The sequence below is a fragment of the Squalius cephalus genome (genome assembly GCF_949319135.1).
Source record: "Squalius cephalus genome assembly, chromosome: 15".
Lineage (NCBI taxonomy): Eukaryota > Metazoa > Chordata > Actinopteri > Cypriniformes > Leuciscidae > Squalius > Squalius cephalus.
Window position 1 is genome coordinate 13,258,408 of NC_137136.1, and position 22,558 is coordinate 13,280,965.

The 22,558-nt window shown below is 35.1% G+C and overlaps 1 protein-coding gene across 5 annotated transcripts; it reads left to right on the forward strand.

Moving 5' to 3' along the window:
* Window positions 1–246: 246 nt before the first annotated feature.
* ptpn6 (protein tyrosine phosphatase non-receptor type 6) lies at window positions 247–22,518 on the forward strand (the record flags this gene model as incomplete). 5 transcript variants are annotated; one of them, XM_079894513.1, is made up of 17 exons in its annotated part: window positions 247–293; window positions 2,472–2,628; window positions 3,212–3,240; window positions 4,126–4,248; window positions 6,062–6,256; window positions 12,023–12,203; window positions 13,831–13,947; window positions 14,746–14,877; window positions 15,940–16,036; window positions 16,205–16,284; window positions 16,381–16,527; window positions 16,723–16,857; window positions 17,715–17,869; window positions 18,991–19,058; window positions 20,124–20,275; window positions 20,535–20,608; window positions 21,212–22,514. In XM_079894513.1, the coding sequence occupies 15 exons, from the start codon at window positions 3,233–3,235 to the stop codon at window positions 21,312–21,314; spliced, it is 1,767 nt and encodes a 588-aa protein (XP_079750639.1). In that variant the 3' UTR covers window positions 21,315–22,514. The 5 variants fall into 5 exon arrangements, with proteins under 5 accessions (XP_079750639.1, XP_079750638.1, XP_079750637.1 ...); XM_079894512.1 differs by lacking the exon at window positions 247–293 and adding an exon at window positions 646–855; XM_079894511.1 differs by lacking the exon at window positions 247–293 and adding an exon at window positions 2,830–2,983 and having other exon boundaries at window positions 2,482–2,628; window positions 21,212–22,518.
* Between the last annotated feature and the right edge of the window lie 40 nt (window positions 22,519–22,558).

The window sequence follows — 22,558 nt, forward strand, 5'->3', positions numbered from 1 at the left end:
GTCTAATTTTACACTTTCAGGAGTTTTGAATATCTCACTTTGTAATTATCGTTGTTGCCCTGTTATTGTTATTATGTCTTCTGTTTGTTTTTTCAGACCTGCAATAAAAAGGTAACTTAAGCGTGCAGAGTGTTGTCTCTTTATTAAGGAGTAGCTTGCCAAGTTTTTTTTATACATGCTACATGTTTTTTGTTTTTTTTTAGGAAATATGTAGAAAATATTCAGTCTCCTCTACTCACCAGTTCGTAAGACGTATAGAAACGTACGCATCACGGAACTGACCAGGTGTGCAGGTATTTTTGATTCCAAATCCATTTTGGAAAATCGTATGATTCATGAGTTTACATGGCTAAACATTCCCTTTCTGCCCTGTCTATTGTATTGAAATTTTATTCGAATTGAGCTCAAATGGATTGATTGAGGTGTTTAGATGAAGACTTCTCAATCTGATTATAAATGGATTATTTGGATGCTTGTGTAAAAGTACCAATCATGTTGAGGGGTTACATGGAAGGGGAGAACAGCAGAGGATAGTGCAAAGAGAAAGCATGAGTTAATGAATGACAACAAGAAGACAGGATGGGGAAATTATGACAATTAACTAAAATGGTTGGGTGGAGGCAGATAACTTATCGGAGCAAATATGCTTTGGGAAAGGAAGACTGGAAAAGAGGACACGCGAAGTCTAGTTTAGTTAGTCAAGCCTTCACTTTGCACGTTATTAGATCAATAAATGTTAATGATGTTTGATCCGTTTCATCCAAAAGCAGAACTTGACATTGTATCACTGTGTGTGTGCGCGCGCGTGTATACAACCAAGTATTAATCCGAAGAGGACAAAAGCATGTCATGTAGGTAAGGGACAGTTTTCTGACCTTTCTATAATCGTGTGCAAAATGCATCCGTTTCTAACTTGATCTTTTTCCTCTACCTTTTTTAGTTTATCTCAAAAGATGGGTTATGTGGTGTCACTTGCCTTTTCACTAACATATTGTACATTGGTTTCATTTTTTGGCTTTCTATATACTGATCTATTTTGTGGACTGATAATCAAAGAATACAAAAACATGGAGAACTTTACTATGGAATGTTTTGTTTTTGTCAGTGTAGATTAACTTGAGAAGGATGAACTTTGAATTATTTTTTAGAAATATATTTTAAAAAATTATTTAGAAGATGGTCTAGCTTTTTGGATCCTGTGATAAAAAAACAAACCAATGTAAGATGTATTATTCTGTTTTGACCACCTGTCAAATGGCAAGGTGTTTCCAGAAATGTGTGATTAGTTTTAATATGTTTGATCTTCCTTACTGAACACACACCTGCAGTTGCTGCTAAATACCTTTTTATCTGGCTGTGTGTTTGTAAAATGGTTTCTAAGTTAGTGTTAACTATAGAAAGAGCCAAACATTTTATGATGTGGTATCGTGAAACTGGATCTTGGACTTTGCCTGTATTCAAATGTTAGCTGCAGCCTAGAAGCTAGACGAATAAAATTTGCAAGGCAAAAATAATCTCCCTTTCTGGATAGACTTACGATCTTAACGTGTAGGCCTATTCAATTTTGTCAGGCAAAGGTATTTTTGAGGTCAGTACGAATTGAATGCTTTTATTCAGCAAGGATGCATTACTGATCAAAAGTCACATTAAGACTGTTACAAAATGATTTCAAATGAATCCTGTACTTCTGAACTTTCTATTCAAAGAATCCTGAAGTAAAATGTATCAGTTTGAGTTTCCACAATAATATTACGCAGCACAACTGTTTTTTTTTTAACTGTGATAATGTTTCTTGAACACAAATTAAGTAAATTAGGATGATTTCGAAGGATCATGTGACACTGAAGACTGGAATAATGGCTACTGAAAATGCAGCGTTGCCATCACATGAATAAATGACATTTTAAAATATTTTAAAATGGAAAACAGTTATTTTAAATTGTAATAATTTTTCATAATATTACTGTTAGTAGAACTGTAAACACAAATGCAGCCTTGGTGAGCATGAGATATTTATTTAAAAAGCATTAAATAAAATCATACTGACCCCAATTTTCGTGTGTAATTTATCAAAATTAAGTTTTTTTTTTTAAATTAAGCATGTTAAATATGGCACTTAACTTTTTATTTATTTATTTATTTTAATGACCATGCGGCCTTGTGGTACATTGGCTATTTATATAAGACACCTTAGGCCATTTTTATGTAATAATTGTGTAAATTATGCAGTTAACAAACCATAACATACATCTCTCTCTCTCTCTCTCTCTCTCTCTCTCTCTCTCTCTCTCTCTCTCTCTCTCTCTCTCTCTCTCTCTCTCTCTCTCTCTCTCTCTCTCTCTCTCTCTCTCTCTCTCTCTCTCTCTCTCTCTCTCTCTCTCTCTCTCTCTCTCTCTCTCTCTCTCTCTCTCTCTCTCTCTCTCTCTCTCTCTCTCTCTCTCTCTCTCTCTCTCTCTCTCTCTCTCTGTGAGGTGAAAGTCTGGAAACAAGGAAGTGCAATGTACACTAAACAAAATGGACTTTAACTGTCAGACTGACACCAACCTGTGAAATCAACAAATCAACCTGCGAGAAAAAGGCATAAATGATAGGAAGCAAGAGAAGTACATTCAGAAGCTCTAAATGAAGGTAATTTGCATTTCATTGTTGTTTTTGATAGTTTGCTCAGCCTGTTAGTTCCCCTATTTGTCTCTTTTAGTTTCAAATGGTGAGCTGGACGTTTGTCTGGATTAGTTCTTGACTAAAAGTACTTGAAGAACCAGGAAATCAATCTGCCATCTCAGGATCTTTCTCTATCTCTCTTGTTGCTTTCACTGTTTTATGAACAAGCCACAAAAAGGAAGGAAGGAGTTTGTAACAGTGCATGAGAGAGTGAGAGAGGGAGGGACATACAACAGGCTTATATACACTGTCAGGACGACCTGCTCTTCAAAGCACCAAAAACACTGTTTACGTTTCGAGAGAGGAGAAGCAGAGAGGGCAGGTATGATGCCGGTAGACTAATGATTATGGGCTGTGGTTGGTTGTGTGGAGGGATGTCAATGCACAGGTTATAGAAGGAGGGAGGCAAATGGAAAAGTAGAGGATGAGTGCAGACGTATGACACAAAGAGAAGAAGACTGTTCTTTACAGCTCTGGATTATGTTTAAACATGTATCTTATTTATTACAATATTAATGTGCATTCAATTCTTTTTCTTTTCGACTGGAAGAGGAACATTTGAAATAGGAAGATGGTTCGGTAAGTTGAGACTCTCTTGTTCCAATCTTGTTCAACTTCTTCCCTTTTTTCAGTTTTTGCTACTCTGGTTTCTTAGACCCTTATCTGTGCGTTTTGCAGTATGTGTAAAAAAGCTTTTTTTATATGTGTGAATGCAACTGCAAAGTGCACCGTGTATTTATGTTGATGCGTGCCTTTGCGTGAATGTGCATTTCTGCAAATGCACTTGGTGGTTTGGTAGGCCTTGGTAGAGTGTGCTTGTTTTTGCATGTGCTTCACCGTGCCATGAATGATTATTATACAGCATTATAAATGAAAACATTTGCTTTTGAACAGCTCTGTGCCTCCACTACACGCACAAGCACACACACACACACACACACACACACACACACACACACACACACACACACACACACACACACACACACAAACACACGCACACAGCCTAAACAGTATTTGGACCCTTTTATAAATGCATGAATGCAATACATAACAAAATTTGAAATCAGCTGGATCAAATTATGATTTTCTCAGAACTAATTTCATTTTTCTGAGCCATTTTTGCAGTTCAATTTTTACCAACCAAGATGTAGATGTATGAAGTCAGTTTCCCCTCTAGTCCACACAGGTGTTCTAAACCACAGGTGCAGTTCATCACATCAACTATGCAAATGTTACACTAACATTTGACTGCCACAAATTGTCCAAATATTGTTTTTATTTTCATTTTGAACAAAATTTATTCTTTTTTCTTTTTTTTTAAATGAACTTCTTTTAATTATTAAATATTTGGCTTGCGTACAGTTGTCTACGTACGATATGTTGTACTATTCGTGTGATGGCACTCATGTAAAATGTAATATTATTATCATATTAACAGATGCTCATTTACATGTTAACCAGGTGGTTCCACAGAGATCTGTCTGGAATAGACGCAGAGACCGTTTTGAAGACCCGAGGCGTCCATGGCAGCTTCCTGGCCCGACCCAGCAAGAAGAATGTTGGCGATTTCTCCCTGTCTGTTAGGTACAGCACTTTTTTTTGTTTGATGATATGATAAAATGTCCTTTTTTAGCAACTTTCTGTCGTCATTTAGAGGTGAAAATTTGGTTCTGAGGATAAGCTGAGGTCAGATTGGGTGACAGATAGCCTTCACTTCTTTCCAAGACTATCAGCTCTATTTATGAAAAGAACCCTTTCTGTGTTGGCTTAAAAAACATTTTACTGAATGTTTCTGCATTAGACTGGTTTGAGACTCGTCTTTGTTCCTCTGATTCTGACCGTGTTTAGTTCTAGAGCTTGTCAGACAACATTTATAAACTCTTCAAACCAATTATTAGATTTTTTTGGAATAGATAACAAGCAGTTTTTTCTCTCTAGGCAGACATCACACACAATGAGCGCATTAACATTTAATTATTTGTTGGGTTAATTTGATTCTGTATTTGTGTTTTGTCCGTCACACTTTTGTCTTGTATTTTTCAGAAGCGCTGGTGTGGGTTGTGGTTTTCTGATGTTAAATTATTTTCATGCAGTCAACAAATTTTAATGTACTTTCTTAAACAATCTTTTGTTTCTATTTTCTTCTCTCTATTTTTCTTTTATTCATGCACCTGCTACCTACAGTTCACTTTACATAACAATACAATAATTCACGCATTTATTTGTGTGTTTATTATATCCATAAACCTAATTCATTTGATTTATATATAGACTGTAAAATATGCTTCAGACATTCAATGAGTCTATTTTTGTCAATTCTACTTTGTATAAAAATGATCTACTTAATGATGAACAACATCAATAGGCTGATTAGTAGAATTGTCTGCGATGTTGTCACGTGATGATTCGGTGTTTCTAAATGCCAGCCTAATGTCAGTTTATTTTTAAAGGGCAAAGAGAATGTCAAAAACCTTACGATTCTGACAATTACACTGACTTATATTCTATTCTATTTTGTTCTGTCCTATACAGATAAACATATGTAGAGCAATTTCAATAATACTTGTTTAAATTTGCATGTTTTCATATTTGCATGCAGCCTAGAATAAATCTTCCATGTTTAATAATTGAAAATACAGTATGTCATGCTTTTATGAAGGCACCTTTATTTGTTTACAACATTTGTAGTTTATTAACCCTTATTACAATATAATAAAATTACAATGTTAACAACAATAATGGAAATTAAGTGTCACTCATAAATCATAAATTCCATTTATCTTTTTTTGATTTTTATTTTTTTATACAGGCTTTTAAGCCTTTAATTAATATGCTATTATAAAGCTGACAGTACAGTGTAAAGACAGAGAAAGGGAATGGGAATGACTCAGATCGGGTCGGATTTGAACCTGCATTCCTGTAAGTCCTCCTCATATATGTCACTAGAATGTGTCCTATTTACTGCACCACAGTTCCAAATCACATAACCAAAGTTGGTTTACTGGCATACTTGAACATAGCTATTTTTTTGAGAAGGTATTGAATCCTTCAAGCTCAGGAAGCTAAAACTGCAAGCCTGAGGAAACAGAATTGGGGTAATAAATACAAATATTACTGCGATCCTTTGTGAATAAGCCTTCAAGTCAAGTCATTACTACATGCTCACATACAATTTCTACACACTTTGTGAAGTTACTATTACTCCATTTCCTGCGACATTACGTCCTGATGTTGTTGAATTTTCCCTCTGAAAGAAACGACTCATTTATGTATAGGGTCCTAATTGAGATGCCATGCATGTTCTAGCTGATTAATAGTAAGCCAATAAACAGAAATTTAATTTTACTGAGAATGGTACATCTTCAATCCTCTTTCCTTCTCTACCTCTTTCTCTCAGAGTGGGGGAAATAGTCACGCATATTAGGATTCAGAACACGGGTGACTATTATGACCTTTACGGTGGGGAGAAGTTTGCTACGTTAGCTGAGTTGGTGGAGTACTACACTGGAGATCATGGAACTCTACAGGATAAAGATGGGACCGTTATTGAGCTCAAATACCCCTTAAACTGTTCTGATCCCACCACTGAGAGGTAAGCCATCATATTTGACCCTGTATCCTGATGAGGTCGGCTTATTTACAAAACTAACTGAAGCAAATAACTATTACAAGCTGCTGATTATTTGATTTTGGGGATGCCATTGATCTAAATTATTTGTGAGACTGATATACATCATTACCATTACAGTACGAGTTTCATCTGTATTTTGCCAATGCACATACTGCTCTATAAAAATTGTGTTAAAATGATAAAAACACTTACTAACCTTGTGTATGAACAGTTAAATTTTTTTCCTAACTCCTGTCATGACCATATAAAACATTCTGATTATAATGTTCACATAGGTATTTACTGTTCGCTTTTACAACACCATATCCTCCACAAATACAGTAGATGCATTATTTTCTGATATTGATTATATTCAAATATGTAACATTTATCATTCTGGTTGCAATCATGGCAGTTGCAGTTGTTTATAAAGTTAGGCTTTTATTTTTTTCCCCAATAGCTAGAAGGTAAAGTTTAGTCAAAAAAAAAAAAAAAAAAAAAAAATTGTTAAAAACTCAAAAGGTCAAAGTCAGAATGTGATATTTCCATGTCTCGCATTATGCAGCTTCATTGTTCGATGTTAAGCTTAATACAGATACGCATAGTGCTACGGTATTTGGGTATTTGGAAATTTATGTTTGCACATTTATATTCAGACTTATGCCATGGTCAGTGGACCCAGTAGTCAAATTATTGCTGTCCATGTAAACATATCCACTGGCTTTACTGGTCTTTTTAAGGAATATCTAAGACAGGGAAACTCAGTCATTTGCCTAATAAGGCTAAGAATTTACATATTTTATATTTTACAACTAATATACAGTGTTGTTATCAGTGAAGGACGTTTTGCTGCTTTGCACTTTTGGAGAAGTGTTTGGGAGTTTTGTAGTTTAGCAGTGGTATTTTATGTAAATGGTATCTGTTCATATGCTGTCATGCTAACTGAAAGCTTCAACTGATTTGTGGTAAATAAATACTATACTAGCTGCACTACAAGCTAACAATTTTGTTTTAACTATATAGCTTCAATGTAATTAGCTTTTTGTGTTAGTAACTAGTGTGGATACCTACTTCAAATAGCATGTATTGCTTTTTAGCTACATTACACCAAGATACTAACAAATAGAAGCTAATTACATTTAAGTTGTGTAGTTAGCCACTTTTGTTAGCATGTAAACAAAAATTAGATACATTAGTAGTTTGTCTGTAGTTTAACTATTTGAAAACAAAAACAAATTGAAGCTTGACCGGTAGCTTCCCCAACACTGGTTGCTACATGGCAAAATATCAATGGCAAATTAGTGGAAAAATTGTTATGGAGTGGAATGATCTACAATGTATGCAGTTTCTGGAAGTCTGTGATATTGCCATTGTAAAATTGTGCAATAAGACAAAATGTCTGTCCCTGCTGTTGATGTAGGCTATTGATTTGGTAAAAGTGTCACATGATCTGTCATTTTATCACACAATGGAAGTCTTCCACATTCTACTTTCAGTTACATCAGAAACTGAGGAACAAAACTTGATATAAACCTCCAAAATATCTTCCACCGCTGACATTAATCTTTATAAATAAAGAGTTGAAATTCCCAACAGCAGCAGATTCACTTAATTTAGCAAGAGATGTGTTACCATGATCAGCAAGTATAAATCATTTAACATGGTCTCTTTTGCTTTACGATTACACCAAATTTACATATTCTAAATCAGTCTGCTGCAGATTCTAATACTATCTGACCACACAATTTAAGAACTTTAAACTGTAGCCTATATCAGTTTATCCTGCTTACACAACATCCTGAATCAGCATTGCTGATCATAAGTTTACGCGACGCGACGCGACATAAAAGGGTATCTTGTCCATGTTATTTAGAGTTTTTGGCAGCCACGACGGCGCCACGCGACGCGACGATTCTATTAGAAACGGTTTTTATTTTTCTGCGACGTCGCGGCTGGAACAACAAACACAAATTGTGAAAATGATGATAATCTCAGGTATTGTTTATGTGCTTTATTTAATTTTAAAAGCATGCATTGCGACTTTGAATATCATTTAGTGCTCCCAGCTTTGTAGCTGTAAAAGCAACAATCGATAGTTCACCTCAGATCTTGAAATTAAACAAATGGAAACAAGAACGTTCAAACGGTGAACAAAAGTGTATTCTTTGACAAAGATTGTTTAAGTAACTCAGCCTATGTATTTTTTAAATAATATTTAAATGGTGTAATATTTGTGAATTTGATTATGTAGCCTACTTCTCTATTTACTTGCGAGTGCCGCCAAGATGTAAGCTGTGCACTTGCCGCGAGACTCCGCCCACACGCTGATTTTGTTTGATTTTGACCGTTTATATACTGTCTATGATTTTAACCATGATTTGTCCAGTGTGGACAGAAATTATTTGTCACTGGAATCTTATCGCATCGCATCTGGTTAGGACACGGTGTAAGATACACGTGTACTGTAGGTGCATGAATGACAAGCACTGGAAAATGCACCTTATCTGGATTTTTTTTCCACTCTGTCTGTCTCTTTTTCTTTTGTGTGCATGCACAAATTATTTTTTTGGTGCAAAAAAAAAAAAAACAAAAAAAACAAACACATATGGGGTGAAGGGTTTCAGATGAATGTTTTTAACATACATATACAGTATAAGACAGAAAAAAGTGACTGAATTAAAATAAAAAGACTGAATTTAAGATTGGCTAAACAAAAAATACAGCTGATTAATCTAATGATCATTAATCTAATGATTAATGCAGTGTAAGGTAAAGTGAATTATTATAATTAAATTATAATAATTATAAATAATTTATAAATTTAACAAATTAAAGTAAATATTTGCCAGTGCAAATGTATGAGACTGCTAGAAAAATGTAGCCTACTTTTTTCAATTACAAATTCAAATTTCAATAAAATGTTATGTTATATTATATTATATTATATTATTACCAGCATACCAATTTGAGTCAAATGTTAAATTGAATTTTAGAGTATCGTTGTATTTAGTTCATCCCTTTTTTGATTTGACAGCAGCACTCGAGTTGCATGAGCTCAGAGCTCCACAAATGATACTGTCCACATTGATCCAAAGAACATCTTGTGCTTCGATAAAAGCAAGACCACCTGTCCAGCTGTGCAAATATCCTCACATTATCAATGTCACAAATTTGATTAGAGACTTGGTAATGTGCAAAGTCTTTTTCTTTATTCATTCATAATGTTGTTAAATGCTAAAATGTGTTTATTTCCAGGTTCAAATTAGATTTTGAATCCCACAATTCATTGTGGCCTTTTTGATCCTGAAGTGTCACCATCTTGGTCAGTGAATTTAATTTAAGCTCCTTATTTCATGTTGAAGCACCTTGAATTGCAGACACATTCTACGCCTTCCTCTGCCATGTGTCTGACTTCCTCTTCTCAACTGCGGTTGGAAACTTTAGTTTTGACACATTTGCAAACAGTGACCAGACCCATTCAGCCCTTCCTTCATCTCTCTACTGTCTCTCTTCACTCTCTGTCCCCCACCCTTCTGTCTATTTTTCTCTTTTTTGGTCATGCTGATGATAACTCTTTGATGGATGTTGTTGTTTAACGGACAGAAAACATGCAGTATGCATACCGAGGTCACATCCACACCGAACACATTTTTCCATTCCACTGCGCTACTTTTCCATTGTTTTTCAATGTAAACGCATACACGGACATCTTTAACCGTTGCGCTCACAACTTGCGTATTTTGCGTTGTCTCGCATGACACAGCATTCTAAAACACGACACTCAAGTTAAAAGAAGTTCAACTTTAAAAAAAACATCTCTAAACCTTGCACTTTTAGTCGTTCCCCTGACCTGCATCTCATGTTTTTTGATAGCAAAATGACAGGCCCTATGACTTACTTTCTTCTGCACGACACAAAAATGTATGTTTGAGGAAGAATTCTACTGTTTTTGTCCATACAATGAAAGCCAGTGGACTTTCGGACCCCACTGACTTTCATTGTAAGGGCAAATTATCCCCTTTAAAGTGACTTTATTATGAGTTTACAGAGGAAATTTATAACAGCTATGTATAACCACGGTTTCTTAGTTAGGATGAGCATGTCTTCGCACGTATAAAAGAGGCTTCATTTTTTAAAAGAGCAGAATTTATAATGCTATTTCATCATAATTGTCTTTCAAAAGTAGAAAATAGTCACCAAAGACTCACAATACATACGCACAGCACATCAAGTCTGCATGATGCTGTTTCTATGTGGTGAGAGATGATATTCTCAAGTCTGTCACGTCAGTTGTGATAGAGTTGGAAGAGAATTTGCAATGACAGATTGTGTAATGTATATACATTTGAGACTCACATTTATTATTAAATGAAGTTTATTTAACAAAGTTCGGGATGAGGTGATCCATCTGCGAGAAAAGGCCTGTATATATAGCGTTCCCTCACCTCTGTCCCATGACAGTTTTGCAGCATCCCACCGCCATCCCAATGCCTCACTCTTGGCTGGTTCCTGTCCCAGTCAAGGATGGCAGGAGTACTCTGGGTTCAGGCCAAACCCTCCCCTCTGACAACACGCCAAATATATATGTGCTACCATACATTACCGTATCTGATTGCTTGTGAAATGTTTAATGCCAGAGTTAGTTGCATTGATAATGCATGGAACTTTGATCACAAGTCCAGTCTTAAATTGAAAACATAAAAGAGCAGAGATCAAGATCCCTTCATAAAGGACTGAGATGCACTGAAAATATTATTGCTGATTATAAACAAAAAGGCATCTTTTTGCATGACATAGTGTCTTAATAATAAGAGAGATGTCTAGTTGAAATGTGTCCAGTCACTCTTAGGCTTTACTTTTAGTATTATGTATAATTTTAGCAAAGACAGAGAACTTAAGAATCACAGAATAATTGTATATATATATATATATATATATATATATATATATATATATATATATATATATATATAATGTAGAAATTGAACTTTAGTGGTCAAGTTGTTTATCATAAATATAATTTTATTTAAAAATATAATACAATTTAAAAAAAATAATTATTCATTTTATTTAAAAATGGAATAAAACTATTTTTTTCATTATAATTATTAAGAGGGATCAAAATCATACAAACTAAAACACCGGTTGTAGTTGACAGAGAGCAATCATGGAAGAACCCCCAGAAGGGCGATTTAGCAAGCGTTTTCTCTCTCTCTCAAGAGAACAGAGAAGGAAGGACAAGCTAAAAATACACCAAAGTCTCGAGTCAAGAAATCTTGTCATCAGAAAATTTTCCGACCGCAGTACAGGAAGCTGAGATGTAGAAATTGAGAACTGAGTCCAATTGTTAGTACACATTTTAGTATGCTAGAGCGTGAGGACCACCATACTTTTGCGTCACGATTCAGAATTGCTAATAAATATACGCAAACTGCAAATGCATACGTGACATAAATGTTCAGCCACACTGTGTTTTTGTTTTTGTTTATGGCTGCAGTGGTTTGTGGTGCAGCTGCATTGGCCCTAGTTTTATTTTATTTTTAGGCACTATCATACTTTAAATACCTTGACTGTCAGGTTTATGTGTGTCAGAGACGTACATTTCTATGTTTTAGGCTACTATTAACATCATTAATTATGTTAATAGAACATTAACTATGATGTACTATTAACATCTAGAACATCTATTACTGTACAGGAATCTAAACTTCACAATGACTTTTTTCCCTTTTGCATTTGTATCTTCAGGTGGTACCATGGCCACCTGTCGGGTCCTAACGCTGAAAAGCTGCTCCGTGAGCGCGATGAGCCCGGGACGTTCCTGGTTAGGGAGTCGCTCTCTAAACCGGGAGACTTTGTCCTGTCTGCTCTCACCGGTGATATGAGCAGTGTTGGTAGGAAGGTCTCCCATATCAAGATCATGTGCAACGTAAGTGCATGTGCTCATACATGTATGATTGTTGTGAGTCAAAAGAGGTCAGTGTTCTGCATTAATTTTAACAGCAAGTACCTATAATGAACGTGAAAATAGAATATGTTACTTCATTACCTTGTTTCAAGTCTAATAATTAGTTGCACTTCCTCTTGAAAAGGTTTCAAAAGTGGGGTTTTGGACAATATCAACACAAATCCTTATTTGTTTGTGTATTAACTTGCAGTTATTATTTAGGATTAGCAATAAACGATTAAATACTATTTGCAATGCATAAGTATTAGTATTTAGAAAGTATAAGTATTTTCTGTTATGAATTATTTTTTTTTATTTAATGATTTTGTATATTTAATTTTTTTGTGTTGTCCCTTCTCAATGCAAAGCCATCACAAATTAAATATGATTTATGCTGATATTGTTAAAAACCTCTCAACCTCTCTCAGACAGTTTACATACTTCCAGAGGGCACTGTACACTTGGCTTATTTAGCTGAATATGTACTTTTGTATAGATCTTAGCATCTTTATCAACAACACGTTGTTTGAGTGGAATTATTTTCATAAATTTAGTAAATAACAAAAATACTAAAAAAAGTTTTACCTGCATAACATGAAATATATACACGTACACACAGAATGACATTTGTACACATTCACACAGACTTCTATATGCATGTTTGACATACTTAAGCATATGCACAGTATAGTATTTTTAAGGTATGGTACACACAGTTTGACATCAATACACACATTTGCACTTACCTGAAAAACACAACTGGACTTTGAGTCATCAGCGCGTTGGATGGTAGCGGGGGTGGTCATGCCCCTCTCAGGGCTCTAAATAAGCACTATTGTGCTGTTTAAATGAATGGTAGAAGATTATGACAGAGGGAAAATCAGGTCAGCGCACTGCCTGTCGATTGTTAATTTATTCCACTGGTATGTGCGTATGTGTATGTGCATTAGTGAGGTTCAAAGAGCACAAAATGCCATCGTTGCATTGTTGCCCTGTGAGCTGATTAACAGAACAAACAGCGTTCTGTGAAGACGGTTCTAATCAGCTCAGAGAACCAAACAATGCAGTTAAGGCCTAAAACGTCTTAAACCAGCCTATGTTAACCCTAGTTTATCCAAGAAGTTGTAAGCCCTTGCCAATGGACAGCTTCTGTTTTTAATCTGATTTAAAGACACAGAAAGCTTTCTGTCGCCATTTTGGTGATGGCATTTTAGGTTTAATGATAGAACATTCTCACAGGTTGTACAATAAAAGTAAATTCTGAATGACCGTTCTTTATTCATTTTTAATAAGAATAGCATAAGCAAACTTTTCAAGCAAAATAATTAATAAAAACCAATATGCTTTGCAAGATTAAAACAAAATATATTTGGACATTTTCTACACCAGTGTGAACATGAGAGCATCCATCCATCCATCTCGATTACAGTGAAATCACACAGTATAAATGTGTCAAAAAATACATAGCTGTCTATTCTTTTTATTTTAATAATAAGTATTATTTGGGGGTCCTTGGCATCAAGTTAAGGTGCCACTGAACCTCGTGTTACCCTTGTGTAGGAAACCGAGTGACTGATTAATTTCTTAATTTATGCATGTTTATTTTCAGAATGACCGCTACACAGTTGGTGGTAAAGATATTTTTGACAATTTGACAGACCTCGTGGAGCATTTCAAACGCACTGGTATTGAGGAGTTGTCTGGGACAATGGTTTATCTCAAACAGGTAAAGAACATTTATATTGGGCAGGGGGTTCATACCAACATGTGTTAAATAAATCTCTTAAATGTCAAGCAAGCGTGCAACAAGAACACTAGCAACTAATCAGCTTCTGGTATTAACCACAACACTGTGGGAATTGACTGTGATGTTGAGATATTTGGCTGAACTGATTTGATTTTAAAACCCATGTAAGAAAAACAGATTTTGTTATTTGTGATCATATGGATAAGTTGCTGTTATAGTGATCAACTATTACTTTTATAGACCTTATGCACCAGAGAAACGAAGGTGCCGCCATCTTTAGAACATTGTCTTTGAACTTGCGTTTTTGCGGTCGCTCTGTATATTCCTATGGCATTGCTGTCCAGGAGTAATTAGCTTTTCAAGTGGATTTACTTAATGTAAAGTTAACGAAAGTTATCATGAGGATTGTAATGTTTAAAGCAGATGTCTTAACAAATGTCAGTAGACCGGGAAGATTTTAAAACGAGCCGCTCATTAATAAATACGCAATATCACTGTGAAAATACAGACCGGAAGTCAAAAGACAACGAGCGCAGCGCTGAAAAGGGGCGGGGCTAAATGTTGAGCATCTGTTCTGCTGAACAGAGATACGGCTGGAAAATATCTGTGAAACTGAGCAATGTACTTTATAGTGTGACAAAATGGCAAATTACATAGAACTGTGGGAAGCACCTTTAATGTTGTGATTAATATTTGCCCTTTCTGTCTGTCTGTCTGGTGTTTTGATGTATGTCTTGCTCTTCTCCCATGATGTTTACCCACCTCTCTTTTCCCCAGCCTTATTACTCCACGAGGTTGAACGCAGCTGATATTGAGAGCAGAGTAAAGCAGCTCGACCAAACCTCAGAGAGAGAGAACATGGATGGGGCTGATAAAAAGATAAAAGCTGGGTTCTGGGAAGAGTTTGATGTGAGTGACGTGTTTAAAGGTTATTCACCACCAAGTTCTTCATGCATTAGAATCACAGCTACATTTTATATGCTCTTTGTGGGATTTATTTGGAAAATAACTATTTTATATATGCTATTTAAACAAACATACATGGAGAATTAATATGGAATTCCAGCTTTTCAGTTAAAATAACTGATTTTATATTAGAACACGCTTGCATATTAGTTTGACCAGCCTGAAAAATACACACACTCACAAAAATAAAAATAGTGATTTGAGCTCAACAGATTTTAAAGATGATCAGATTTTATTGCTGACTGGAAATATGTTATTGAAGTGTAATCTTAAACAGTATTGTTGATTTCAGTCTTGACCAATTAATGTTTCAACTTGCCCAGGAGAAACCACATTTACAAAATCCAAACCCCACCAAATTAAATTAAATTAAATTAAATTAAATTAAATTTTATTTTATTTTAATTCCGTAGATTAGTCCTACCTGGGTAAAAATATGTATGTTATTCCCACGCAGTGGTAGTTTTGGGTTTGTGGGCTGGAGTTATTCCGTTCACACCTAACAGCAGCCTGTAGTCTGTTAGGCCACAACAGAGGGTCTATTTCCCACTCAACATAATCCATGTTTGCCTTTGGCCCACTTTTTGTTTTGCCAAAGCAATCAGATCTTATGAGATAACTGATTTATTACTTTTTAAAAACACAGTTACATTTTTACATAAATGACAAAAAGACACAAAGTCGAAGGTATGTGTTTTGTCGAAAGCAGTTTTAGCAGCATCATCTACATGAGTTATGGGTCTGATTAAAGACAATTTGTGCATTTTTACAGCCTTTTTTGTACTTATAACACTTGGTACCGGATGGCAAAATGAATTTAATCAACTGTTGCTAAAATTAGTGCGTTCATACTGATCTCTGGTCGTAGTAAGGTTAGACCACAGGAGCCAAACGGTTGTTCAGAGCCACTCTCAACAGGCAGGATGTGGTAATTGTACTTTCTGTCTTAATTTCCCTTACTGTCTGTTCTATTCTTGATCTATAAATCTGTTTTTCGGCTTGCAGGCACTGCAGAAGTTGGAAACTAAGGTAACGAAGAGCAGAGATGAAGGAATGAGACCAGAAAACAAAAGCAAAAACCGATACAAGAACATCCTTCCCTGTGAGCAATGAATCTGATCACACTGCAGTATTTCTTTTAAAAATGAATAAATGAAATATAACTTTAGTAGTTATAAATGGAAAATATATTTTAAGAGATGTCCACAAAGTTTTGGCTATCTTGCTATTATTTACAAATAATAAACATTCCCATTTCTTCCCCTTTCAGTTGATGACACCAGAGTTATCCTGCAAAGCGGTGATCCCAATGTTGTCGGCTCTGATTACATCAATGCCAACTATGTTGTAGTACGTCCACAACATAAATCACAACATAATCATAAATCTCTCAAATCGCATCTTTAAAATGTCTTGTTTAAACCCTCTCTTTTCCATCATTCACAGAACAAATTAATGGATATTAATAGCCAGAAAGTTTACATTGCTTGTCAAGGCTGCCTCGCAACGACTGTAGGCGATTTTTGGCAAATGGTGTGGCAAGAAGAGTCACGAGTAATCGTCATGACAACAAGGGAGGTTGAGAAAGGACGGGTTAGTACTAGTTAACATTCATCCGGTTAATAATTCATTCTATTATTGTTTTATTTAGTATTTTTTATTTCAATTATTATTAAATGTTGTAACTATCTTTATAGCCTCGCTTTAAAAAAAAAAAAAAAAAAAAAATAGAAAATCTCCTGACTTCAAATGTTACGTTTCATGGTTTATCTTTTGTTACCTCTGCAGAATAAGTGTGTGCCATACTGGCCTACTGTTGAGGGAGAGTCAAAGGACCTAGGCAGATATATAGTGACGTTGCTGAATGAGAAGGATGCCACCGATTACAAGATCAGAGTGATGGAGCTCACAGCTACGCACCGGGTGAGAAAAGAGTCTTTTCAATACCTCTGTGAGCACATTTCTGTGCACTGCACCTGTGGCCCAGATTCTGTCCCTATATGTCATTCTGTTCCATTGCATCTCATACCATCACCTTGATTCCAATAATATAAAAATAAAACTATGAAGTAAATAGTATTGTGTCTTTCAAATGTGGCTTTTCTGTTGTTAACAAATAGAGTTGAATTATGGTTAGATTAAAAGGTCAACACTTAAGGTTCAGCTTTCAATCGATTGCTTTAAATGCCACTTATTTTGTGTTTCTCAAAGACTGTCACTGGGAAAAACCATAATTAATCTTTTTGTGTTGGACTGGTCACTCCAAATTGTTTTAAAAACTGAAGATTATGTTAACATATGCAGTTTTTATTTAATTTTATTCCATTCCATTTCATGCTATAGATTTGATTCCAATAAAAACTGTGTAAAGAAAACAGTATTGTGTCTTTAAAATGTGGCTTTTCTATTATGAAAAACACAATTGCATTATGGTTAGATAAACTGGTAAAAAAGTGAGACCACTTTAGGTCATAAGCTTTAGGATTTTTAAAAATTCAAGAACAAAAACACATGATGTAAAACGAAGGAAATGATTTCTTGAAGCTTGAGTGCCTTGAAATACTAAGAAATGTACAGTATGTACATTTTAATACATTTTTATGTTGGCAATATCATTTTAATTAAGTAAAAAATGTTTCTTAAACCGGAAAGGTGGCACAAAGCGATTGATGATTGATTGGCATTGAAGCATAAATGCATGAATGCACTGCACATTGTGATGATTCTCTTCCTTCATGTATACTCTCTCTCTCTCTCTCTCTTTGCCATTCTGATTCCAGAAAGAGCCGGCTCGGACCATTTGGCACTACCAGTATTTGAGCTGGCCGGATCACGGCGTGCCGCAAGAGCCTGGTGGAGTGCTTAGCTTTCTGGAGCAGGTCAACATCAAACAGAACGAACTCTCCTCATCTGCACCCATGATCATCCACTGCAGGTACTTACTCACAATAACATCATCCTCCACTTGGGGGCTTCATGAGCACAAGATGCCATGCCATTTCAGATGTCCATAAAACATACACTCTTAGAAGAAAAGGTTCTATATAGAAGCTTAAAGGATTCTGTCATGTATAGAACCTTTTAGGGGTTCCCATCATGGGATCATTTTATGGATTTAGTTTTAATAAACTCATTTTGTTTTAATGATTTTTTTATTTTGATAAATTTTTTACAATTAAACAGCTCATAAACATACTTTATCCCTAGAATTTTTTTTAAATAACATATTAAACATGAAAGTATTATTAAGTAGTATTATTAATCATTTAAGACATTCCTTCTTATGTAGAAACTTTTGGTAAAGGGTTCTTTAAAATTGAGTCAAGAACCCTAGGTTCTATATAGAGCCCCGTTGAACCTTTTATTCTAAAGGCCTGTTCACACCAAGAACGATAATTATAAAGATAACTATATTAGCGTCCACACCGACACAAGTGATATTGTTATGTTTATTATAAGCCGCTTTAAATGCTCAAGCTCTTTAAGTTATTTCCAAAAATATTGTTTCTCTATGCCGTTATCGTAATAGTTGTGGTATGGACTCTGCTATTCTTTTACAGAAATATATCTTTATCCGTATCATTATAGTTATCATAACTGGTGTGAGCGGGCCTTAAGAGTGTACATCTGAATATTCTTGACTTTTTATGGACAGCATTCATTGGTTAAATGCCACTTATTTTGTGCTTCACAAAAACCATCACTGGGAAAATACATAATTTATCTTTTTGTGTTGGACTGATCACTCCAAATTGTTCTAAAAAGTTAAGATGATTTTATTTTATTTTATAACCGAGAAAACAGTTTATTACATTTCATGTCATTTCTTGGCATGACATGTAATCCATGCTGAAAAGTTTAAGCAGAACAGTAGTCACACCACTGTAATCACAGTACATGCTTGAACTCCTCATGATCCCTCACTTCCCACAACCTTTAAATGAATAGTTTGTTTACTCTTTAGCAACATGTGCTATAGGGCATTCAGTGTTTCATGACCTCTACAAGTTGGAAGAGATAGTTTCAATGTGTTGTTGCTCAATGTGTTTTTGGCAGTGCTGGTATTGGACGAACAGGAACCATTGTGGTAATCGACATGCTCTTAGATTCGATTGATGCTAAAGGTGAGTTTACCCTCTTTTGAGGTTTTTGAACCTGTTTTTTACTGTGTAAAAACTGATATCTGTGAGGCTTTAAAGTCAGCAGGCTGGAATCCAGAAGGTTGCTGGTTCAGTCACCAACTATTACAAGATATTAGCCATTGTGCCCTTCAGAAAAGCACTTAAAGGGATAGTTCACCCAAAAATGAAAATTTTGTCATCATTTACTCACCCTCAAGTTGTTCCAAACCTGCATGAGTTTATTTCTTCTGCTGAACACAAAAGAAGATATTATGAAGAATGTCGGTAACCAGTCAGTTGACGGTTGCATTGTATTTTTTCCCCTACTATGGAAGTCAACGGCTATCGTCAACTGACTGGTTACCAGTAATACCTTCATGGTACTGTTCTATGAGAAAATCACATGAAAGGTCATAGGTTTGATTCCCAGGGAATGGATAAACTCATTAAATGAATACCTTGAATGAGTGTCAGCCAAATGCTTAAATATATAAATTCTCAAATCAGTGGAGAAATGAGTGTATTTAAGATGTTTTTACAGGCCACTGGAAATCCTGGGCAGTTTTGAATAAATTCCAGCTCTTAATGAGAGGTTTACAACTTTAAATAAGCACATACACATTCTAGAGACAGGGTCAGTACAGTGTCAATTTTCATCTTTGTCTCAAAACAATAATGAACGTTGCCATGGCAAAACTCATTTTAGATCAGGACATGAAAAATGATAATCTGATCACAGATCAGCTCTCTCAGCAGGAGACTCATTATTATTCATCATTTTTATTGCAACTTAGGGTTGATGCAGTGCAATCACATTGATTAAAGCATTATAACCTGTGAATGTCCCCAGGCTTTCTAGAATAAACGATATGGTTTGCTAATATGCTTAGCAATAGAGTTTTTTTTTTTTTTTTTTACACAAATCATTATACTTAGTCTTATAATCTTATAATAGGCTTATTTTTAGTTGTTGCAACCACATTTCACATGGACACCTCAGGGTGGTACTTTAACATAGATCTTGGATCAAACATAGTTTAAGGTTTCTAAAGATGTTGTCTGTGTCAGGTTTGGACTGTGACATCGACATCCAGAAGTGTATTCAGATGGTTCGAGACCAGCGGTCTGGCATGGTGCAAACTGAAGCCCAGTACAAGTTCATCTACTTGGCTGTGCTACAGTATATAGATTCGGCTACGGTCACACGAAAGGCTGTCATGGTAAGAAAATGGCTGAGGATCATTGTGAGGGGGTTTTGAAATGAAATTAAGGGAATAAAGGGAAATGAAGCCAGAAAGTTTGCACTGGAAATTAATCATTTGGTTTGTGTTTAATAATTTTTGCTTCCCATGATATCTAATCAAAGTCAACACTGGAAATAAGAAGATAAGACTTGTATCCAGTTCTCTGTCTGGATACAATCGGTTGTATTTAGTATTGCTATTGATTTTCTATTTTTTTTTTTACTTTCTGCTACAGGAAACAGAAACTGAATATGGAAACCTTTCAATTCAGTCTAAACACCAGAAAGCCAGTCGCAAAGCCTCTGCAAAGTGAGTATGCAACTGAGACTTCAGATTGTAGCGTATCTCCAAATACTCCCACAAACGTTAGGAAACATTCTTCTCACGTCCCCATATCTTCCCTAAACCAATGACTACTTAAGTAGGTGGTTCAAAGATCTCTCTGTCACACGGCCATTCTGCTTATACAAGCTTTTTGTAAGTTATAAACCGTTGTGCAATATCCCACTGAAAAAGAAAGATGGATTGAGTAGGGCATTTTATCTCAGATCTTGTATTGATTCAGCTCGACCTTGTTCAAATCACCGTGAGTTGAACTAAGTCTCACTGGACAATGTCCAGTGGCAAGTCTCTATTTCTCACGTTTATGTGGTTTATGTGCTGCTGACAAAAACATTAAAACTGCAGTAAACAGCAAAAAAAAAGAAAAAAAAGAGAACTTACTAAAAACAACTTAGTATAATGGTATGATTTTATACATATTCAAATCTAACTGCATTTAAATGAAAATGTTAATATCCAAGCATTGCAGTGGACTTCTCGTTTGTTTCTCTAGAAGTTGGGATGGTTATAATAATTGCTTCAAGTTAGTGACTAATCAGTCATACTGATTTTTTTCCCTTTTTTTCCCAGAAAAAATGAAGATGTTTATGAGAATCTGGCAGCAAAGGGAAAGAAAGATGTCAAAAAGCAGAAATCAGAGGAAAAGAAGAGTGGATCTGTCAGGAAACGATAAAAATTACACGAAAAGATGAGATTTAATTGTGCTTCGTAATTGTACAGCTTATTTTAAAATTCACTTTAAGCTGATTTAAAAGAAAACTGTGCCAGGGATTTTACAAAGATGCCAAAATATTTGATCTTATCCAGCAAATCTTGCTATATTGTTTTCTCTGTGTATTTGTGTCATTTTTTTAATATTTAGTAAAAAAATGTTGTTGAAGTAAATTCACTAAGTTGCAGTTAATTATAAATCATCCACTTGTTTTCAGTTTTAATAAAAGTCATTTTCAAAGACTGTTCAGAGTTATCCCTGGCCGTTATGGTTATCTTCTGTTATAAAATGAAGTTGTGTTTGCATAGAATGTTTAATTTTCCGTGATGTTATTGTAACAGTAAGGCAGAAAGGAAAGGTTGATGTCCTGGTGAGATGATACGCACAAACTTTGGCCTGATGCCAGTGAGAGGGACCCGTCTCATTCTTCTTCTGTACATCAGAGAGTGAACCCCATACAGGGCTGACCCCGTTTAACATCGAGGCACAGCGGGGAAAAACATTAGGAGAAATGATGAATGAACTTTCCAGAGATCCACATGAGCAACAAAACAAAATACGTCGGAGAAAAGAGTGTTACATTTCTAGAACATTCTCCATATAATTGATAAACATTAACATTTTAGGATATAGAATCAACTTCTCACCTTTAGTAAGTTAGCTTGGTTAGCATCTTTCAACTGCCATTTTACTCACATAGCAAATGCAGGGGGTCCACACCCTCAGATACAAACATAATGTGCAGTGTTATATTCATTTCTGTAACAATATTTTATTAATATTTTAATTTTAGTACACATTTTAGCAATTTTATGTTTTTGACTAAATGTCTAAATAGTTTTATTTCAGTGTTTGGTTTTACTTCTTGTTTACATCAAGGCAACAGATGTTTTGGAAACTGGCTAAAATAATAAAAGTTTTATTTGATTACAGTTCATGTTTATCTTACCTTGATAAATGAGTTGAGACTTCATGGTGATTTCAAACTGTTTTTAGGCCTACGTCTATCACCACATTCAGATAGTCTGAAAAATATTTTGCACATCACGCATTAAATACATTACTATTTCTAAAATTGATTTAATTTGCTGAAAATGTAAAATGGTCAATTACCATTCACTGATCACAGATCACAATAAAACAAGTTTTCTTTTTTCTGACACTTTATGTAGTCTTATATTTGCCTATTTAATTGTTGACGCCTA